This window comes from Dermacentor albipictus, chromosome 1, assembly GCF_038994185.2.
Source record: "Dermacentor albipictus isolate Rhodes 1998 colony chromosome 1, USDA_Dalb.pri_finalv2, whole genome shotgun sequence".
NCBI lineage: Eukaryota > Metazoa > Arthropoda > Arachnida > Ixodida > Ixodidae > Dermacentor > Dermacentor albipictus.
Window position 1 is genome coordinate 86,207,974 of NC_091821.1, and position 7,794 is coordinate 86,215,767.

General features: G+C 45.3%; 1 protein-coding gene across 1 annotated transcript; it reads left to right on the plus strand.

Annotated features, from left to right (window-relative positions):
- The first annotated feature begins 1,680 nt into the window (after positions 1–1,680).
- On the plus strand, positions 1,681–7,195 carry LOC135896241 (uncharacterized). The gene is made up of 2 exons (XM_065424600.1): positions 1,681–3,564; positions 6,728–7,195. The coding sequence occupies exon 1, from the start codon at positions 2,205–2,207 to the stop codon at positions 3,288–3,290; it is 1,086 nt and encodes a 361-aa protein (XP_065280672.1). The 5' UTR covers positions 1,681–2,204; the 3' UTR covers positions 3,291–3,564; positions 6,728–7,195.
- Positions 7,196–7,794: the final 599 nt, after the last annotated feature.

Below are 7,794 nucleotides of genomic sequence, written 5' to 3' on the forward strand. Positions count from 1 at the left end.
TGTGGTTATTGAAACATAATTATGCGCCTTTGTCATGTCATCGTCGTGATTGCATCGTCATCTACAGTCGTCATCATGCATTCGCTGTCATACTGTCGGAGTGATACCGTAGTATTTAGAGCTTAGCCATCCAATTCTCTGCATATCATCGTGGTCATGCAGTCGTCATACAGCCGTCGACATGCCATTGTCCCCATGCTATGCTCGTCTCGCTGTCGTCAATATACCGTAGTCAGCATTTCAGAATCGTCATCCCATTCTCTTCGTACCGCTGTGGTCATACTGTCTTCGTCATTCCATCGACGTCATTCCATCATCCTCATGGGGTCGTCGTCATGCATTCGTCGTAATGCCGTCGTGGTCATGGCCGACCCTTTGTCATGGCCAAGTTTGAGCGAGTGTTATTGCAAAGTGGGCCGACAGCTGATATAGTATATGCCCCCATACAGCGGAAAGGAATGCAAATGCCAGAATGACGAACCCCTACAGATTCTGACAAGATTCCAGCAGATCTCATCTCCTTGTGCCTGTCGACGTTTTTTTTATTAACGTTGAGTCACTGTAGCTATTCACCGTATTGCTGAAGACCCTTTTATTCAGAATCTGTACTGGTTGGTAATTCCGAGACTTCCATTGCTTCGCCTATATGCGACATACACTCTCGCCAGTATCGGCCAATTTGCTATGACACTTGTTTCTCAACGTCGGCCATGAGCATGATACCATCACGATGACTGTATGACGAGAGCGCAGTGACGACGATGGCGTACCGACGATGCTACGAAGATAACCGGATGACGAAGCTGTAATGATGACCACATGAACTGAATGAACTGAGGATGTGAGCTTCATGAGGACGATGTGGAACGACTACTACAGCATCTAGACCATGGTATGACAATGAATACATCAGAACACTGTGACGTTGACGGCGTGAAGACTACGGCACGATCAGAGTCGGATGACGAATATAGAATAACGGCCATGCAACGATCACGATGGCATCACGACCACGAGGCAATAACAAGTGGTCCAAGCTAGAAGACAACTTGGGTCACGCGGTCGGCATAAAAGGCTAGGTAGCTAGATAGATACGCTGAACGTGCCTAAAGTAGGCGTCTGTAGCTACATGGCTACAAAGGTTAGTAATATCTGTTGTCCTTTCAGTTTGTACATGACCACAAACAGTTTAAGGTGCAAAATAGCAATTACAAAAAAGTAGATACGGATATGCCTACGTTAATCCTTATCCGTTTCTAGATCAAAATCAAATGGCTTTGACACCCACAGCCATCGTGAGTTGGGTTCTGCCAAAATATTTTATCGTGCGGAGAACAAAAGAAATATTTTTTAGTCAGGAAGCAAAAGGTGCACCGTTGTTAAATTCCCGTAATTATCAGTACACCATACAACTTCGTAAACGAACAGCACGAAACGGACAACGAAAAGAGAATTTACTCAACTCAAACGCTGAATCACCATTTAATGTTAAATTACACTGACCATGTTATATACATATGCAAAATCACGTATTACGTGCTAGCTGCACGCCATAAAAGTAACAGACGAAGCATTTTACGAAAATTTGCGTTGTCTTTAATTCTTCAGAGCTGATCACGCTGTGTTCCAGGATGAAAAAGAAGTGCTCCTGCGTGTCCTCGTGCAGGAGATGCACGTTCATTGAATCGCCATCTTCAAGCAGCAGCAACCATTCCAGCCCGACCTGAAAGTCCTTCTGATTGCCTTGGATCGCACGCGGTCAAGTAGAAACCAACACCGCGACGGCCAGAGGATCCACAGCGCCTGAACATCGACCACTGGAAAGACGGGTGCGTGTCGGTGAAACAATTGCACAGATGCACGAGAAATGAGAACATTCAACGCGTCTTCGAGACAATCCCAAAGAAGCTGGAACTTCTGCGCAAGGATCTACAGTGCAACTACCTTTGCAGAGCGACTGTGGACGACCTTGGTGTTGTTGGCAGCGTAGGCACTCGCCGCCAGCGTATCGCCGACGAGCCGAGACAGTGCAACAAGCTACAGTAATACAATTGGTCGCATTCGTCGATGCCATTGCCAGTGACGGCGAGCAGCAGCTTCAGCTGTGCACGCTTCTTCTCAAGTCGGCTCAGCGGCACCTCCCGCAGCAACAAGCACGGCGACCAGCGTCAGCGTATCGCTGGCGTACTCAAGGACGCACTATCATGCTTCAGACTACGGAGTTTTCGACCCATCGAGTCCAGGGCCCAAGCTCTGGGGCCCTTACAAAACACTCTCTGCAAGGCTTCGCCCGCAGTGACATCCACCAACCAGCAGCTTGTGGTGAGCTCCACTGCGCCCGCATGCGGAAAAGGCATCACTGGTCGTCGTTCCCTTCCCTTCACGCACGGTCGCATTTCTATGGGCGCGAACCCCACAGGATTCGTGGCTTAGAGGCTGGACAAGTGAGCAATGGCGGCGTTGTTGCAGCCCTTACAACGGTTGCTGTTCTGGATCAGGAGATTCGCCATCTGGGTGCACGTATGCTGCAGAGTCTAGACCTCATGCTCCTTTACCAGCGGCTCCAAAGAAGCTACCTTTGCCTTCACAGCTTCCACGCAACCAGCCACGGAAGCTCGTGCAAGTTCCTGGCCGCACTCGTAGTTGTGCTGCCGCTCATTCTGCAAAGCATCGAGCTTTTTCTTGGCAGGATGGACGGATACAGGGTGCAGGATGAAAGCTTGAATGCAGTAACAAATCCGTATGCAGCAGACGTCAACCTGGATCAACAAGAAACATTTAACGCAGCAATACAGCCATATGAAGCAGACGTCAGCCAGGATGAACACGACAGGTTCAATGCAGTGACGCCACCCTTCAACGACGAAGCGGTGGAGTACGCGGAAGAAAACTGCGTGTATGCTCCCACGCGACCTGAGCAAACACACCGGTACCTCCTGTTGGGTGCGTCCGAGCTCAGCTTCGTCCTATGGGAGGAGTCCCAGCCGTGTTGCGACAACGATAGCGGCGACGGTGAAGACGACGACTTCTGCGTGCCGACAAAGAGGGATTTCCCTCCCCAGAAAGTTCACGCCTTGCTAAAGTACTGGAGAGAGAAGCGATCAGTGGCGGAAGAGAACAACAAAAGCCACAAGGCACCACCACTATCGCCAAAAAATTCAATAGACGAGACTGCACCGCGGGATATCTTTGAAACAAGCTTGGAGCCGCACGGAAGGCAATTCAGAAAAACACGGGCCTGCAAGCATCCTATCGTCGTCTCCAAATGTAGTAGGGCCAAATCTGGCTGATGATCTTTGCACGCACTCTGCACACATATATTCCGTGCTTCGTTGACATCATAGTCGGCCCTGCCATCGTGATCTGCAAACAAGGCTTATACGAAGAGGAACTGAAAACTCTCCATCTAACAGCAGCGGGTGGATCCTGCTTCTCAAGCCGGCGGTGTCGGAGCGCAACTGGCAGCCACTGCATTTTTTGCATGGCACATAGATTACTGCTGCGGAGGAAGGTGGGGCTGCCGCGACGACCAACTGGTGGACGAGACGGCGCAAAATGAGCTTGGTACGCTGCGCGTGCCTTGATGACGCCGTGAGATGTGCGAGCGGTCGCATAGATCCTAGACAATTTATCGATTTAATAGTATTAGCCCACAGGGACTATGGATACGTTTGTGAACTCGCCGCATTCAATAATCGCTTTTCTTTTCTATTGCCCTTATTCGATGCTAAAAAACAACTTTGAATTGACGCGCAGCGCTCGGGGATATCTTTTTACGCTGCCTGCGTAAATCGCAGAAACCATGACGCGATAACTTGTCGTTGATATCATCGTCGTCCGCCATAGGATCCACTGCTGCTCTATCACTTCCGCGCACTGAGGAACACGTTTTCATGCCATCTAAGAACATCTTCATGGCAACTACTACCAAACTATTATGCAGTGCAGATCGACTTTTAAAAATGTGTCATGGGGTTTTACTTTTCAAAACTGTGATCTCATTATGAGGCACGCCGTAGCAGGGAACTTCGGATTAATTTCGCCGTCCTGGCAATCTTTAATGTGCAACTAAATCTAAGTACACGGGTGTTTTTGCATTTCGCCCCTATCGAAATACGTATTCCGACGGATAAGTTGGAATTTTACCGAGGCGAAGTGTCCTTAAAGAGGTGAGCTGAATGCTATATAATATTATTTTAGGGAAGAGGTTAGGAGCTATACGTACCATGTACTTTAGGTCACATTGCTGTCCTACACGGGTGTTTTTGCATTTCTCCCCCATCGAAACGCGTGTTCTCACGGATAAGTTGGAATTTTAGCTAGGCGAAGGGCTCTTGTAGCGGTTAGATGAATGCCGTATATTATTATTTTAGAGAATACGTTAGGCCCTATACGTACCATGTACTTTAAGTCACATTGCTGACCCTTTTTCTCAATAGATGTAGAGAGAAAAATGAGAAAGAAATTCAGTTACAGAAAGGCAGAGAGGTCGCTAAGTAGATGCAGCTATTAAAATAAATATATCGTATCAATATTTTCAGCATTTGTTCTTTTTGTTGAAGTATATAGCTAACCTTATATCATTATGCTCGCTCTTTTCAACTTTTTTAATGTTTCTTTGCTCAGTTTTATGCATTGTTAAATTGTAAATCTGTTGTGAATGAATAATGCTTCAATAAACTACAATAATTATACTACAGTAGATTTCCTAGTTTGCGCACTAAATACTGAAAAAAATATCCTTTGCATTTGCGCTTGCTTAGATGATAGGAAAAATGTTGAACAAAATTTATGTTCCGAGACAATTGTTTTTAAAGGGAAAAGCATGTCTATTACACAACTAATATGGAAGAAATACGAATTTATGGACTCATTCAATAATCATCAGCAGGGCACTCGTCGAGATAAACACCTTTTTTCTTTTTCTCGTTTGTTTCCTTGCCTTTGGGGCCTCTTTTGTGTACTGCTGTGCAGCCCTTTCGGTGGGATAAGGTCAATGCTGGTCAATGCTATGTAACCCATCCACTGACTAGCGTCCTGGTGCAATTCTGAATGACTTCAGAACACTGCATCGGACAATGCTGTCATCATTAAATGTAACAGCGACAACCAGTGTAGCTGCATTCAGTATCTCAAGTGCAGGCGACACCTGAGCGCATTCTGATGTTTTCTAACGGCTGAACGTTCCCACCGCAGTTTTCGCACATAGTGCATAAAAGTTCGATGTCAAGCAATGCGTAGCCATGGTCACTAAAAGTCAGCATTTCCCAGTCCGCTCACGCTTCTAAATGCGTGAGTTTTGAAAACGACATGCACCTTGCGTTGGGGCCCCGCTGCCCGGCGTTTTGAGGCAAGAACAACATTTCTTACCATGACGGGCCAACGCATACCGATTTTCGCAGAGGCAGACGCTCTTACAAAACTCACTTTTGTTTGGTCATCTCTTCAGGTTTCAAAATGTAGGCGCCGAAGAAGAAACAAATCACTGTGTGCAAAGATATGACGCCGAACTAATCCACAAGTAAACAATGTGCTCCAGACATAATACTATAGCCAAAGTTTGGGACTCGACTTGCCTCTTGGAAAAGCTACTTGTTGTTGTTGTTTCAGATTTCGGAAAACCAAATCTACAAAAACAGCATTATTTCAGAAAAAAGAACACATTATAACACAGTTTGAAAAGAAACCTATAACGGTTCGACTGCTTGTTGATTATACAAATGTATCTGTTTCAGTTAACCAAAAGCTTTGAACAAAAAAGCTTAACCATTATGGCACACGGGGTCCCAAACAGGAACTAAGAAACTCTTGCCTATGCTATCGGCAACAAATCGTCGAAATATATAAACCAAGGTGTCAAGTTATGAAGGCAGTTTCCGGAGTTCGGCACAGGAGTATATTAGGTCATGTATTGTTTATTTTACATATATTTATGATTTGGTATACGTAATAATTGCAGTGCAAACCTTATTATACATGCCCATAACAACAGCAGTTTGATTACGGGTAATAACCTACATAACTTTTAATGCATATATAATGGAAATTGTAAAGTACAAGAATTAGGAGTATGATCGTTACTTAATGTCATAAAAATTAATCACATCAAAACAAATGCAATTATTTTGAGACCAAAGAACAAAGAAATCCTTTCACATGTAGATATTGTTTTAAATGGTCGTAGCATTTAACTTGTTTATCATTTTAAGTACCTAGGAGCGACCTTTTCTGCAAATATGTCGTAGGATAGTCATATAAGTCTGATCCAAAATATTGTTCGCAAAACAGGAATAGTTGGTCGCATCAAATACCTTCTCTCGGCGCCGGTGAAACTACTTATTCACAATTCCTTATGTGTACTGACTGGAGTATCACGACGTTGTCTAAGCTGGAAAAAATACGTGTAATGTCAGAACAGTTCATTCTGTATGCTTATAATGCCCCTTTTAGCACACCAGCTGCTGATCTAGTTATCAGTGCTTCCTGTCATTAGAATTCACCAGTGATAGCATTATATGCTAAGTATGCGACGGTCCGATTTCTCGGTATTCTTTGCGGTGTTCTTTGCATCTTAGCCCTGAAGCACCTCACCAGTGTTGCAAACATGCTGCCTCGAGTTCTTCTTGACCAGGCTGGAGCGGACGACGGTCTCTCCGTGCCAAATCTGGTTGTATTTGGTTGTATTTGGTTGTAAACTCTGTATCTCTTCTGTGCTGTTTCGACGTAGTGCTCCCTCCTACCGTGGTTGTTGGGTGTGGCCATCTCTGCACAAGGTGCCAGACCGGGAGCTGAGTACTCTGCATCCAACAGTGACCAGCAGCTAGAAAGTATGGATCCTGCTTCTCAAGACAGCGGGATCAGAGTGCAAAGCGTAGTCACGGTACTTTTTGTCTGTCGCATGACGTTCTGCTACGAAGGCTCGTGGAGCGTCCGAGACAGCCTGCGGTTAGACCAGTCGACGCTAGTGGTGGCCTCACACGTTGCGCATCCCTTCATCACGCCGTCTTATGCGCAAGGAGTCATGTTTGATCCTAAACTGTTTCTCTCTTTAACAGGACTCACCCACACCTCACATTCATATGTAAGTGCTGTCGTCGCATAGTATCTTCACAATAGTCATTCATAGCGCTTATTTGACACACTAAAGGAAGCTGGATTGGAAGCGCGAATCGCCGAGATACATTTTTAGGCTTTCCGCGTAACTCTCAGAAACCACGATGACATTAGCTTATCGCTGACGTCATTCTCATTATCATTATCGCTGACGTCATTATCGTTGACGCCACTCGATCACTTACGTGCCATAATGTATAGAGCATAACAAAATCTCAATAAAAAAAAGTGACGCACGTGGAATAGGAGCACGGTTAGAAAACATTGGAGGAGCGCCTATGGTAGCAATAGAAAATTGCCGTCGTTAATCATAATGTGTATTTGCCATCATACATGTTAGATGGGAGGGCGGAAAGAAGAAAGCTGTTCGCAGGCAGCTTGACGAGCCCACAACTCCTGGTCTGTTTATTTTGGCAAGCACACCAACACATCAAAAGTACGCAAACGAAACAAAGCAGCAGCCACTGCTGCTGCTGCTACTGAGTTAAATATAAGTATACAGGGTAATGATCGAACAGAAAAAGATTCTAATGACAATACAAACATTGGAATAACATGAATTCACTGCGAAAGGAAGTATCCAGAATCAAGCATTATACATAAGGCGAAGATTCTGGTAAGAACAAGAAATAAATCAAAGCCATCGAATTTGTAGGCGTTCAAAAGACAGGGTAACGTGTA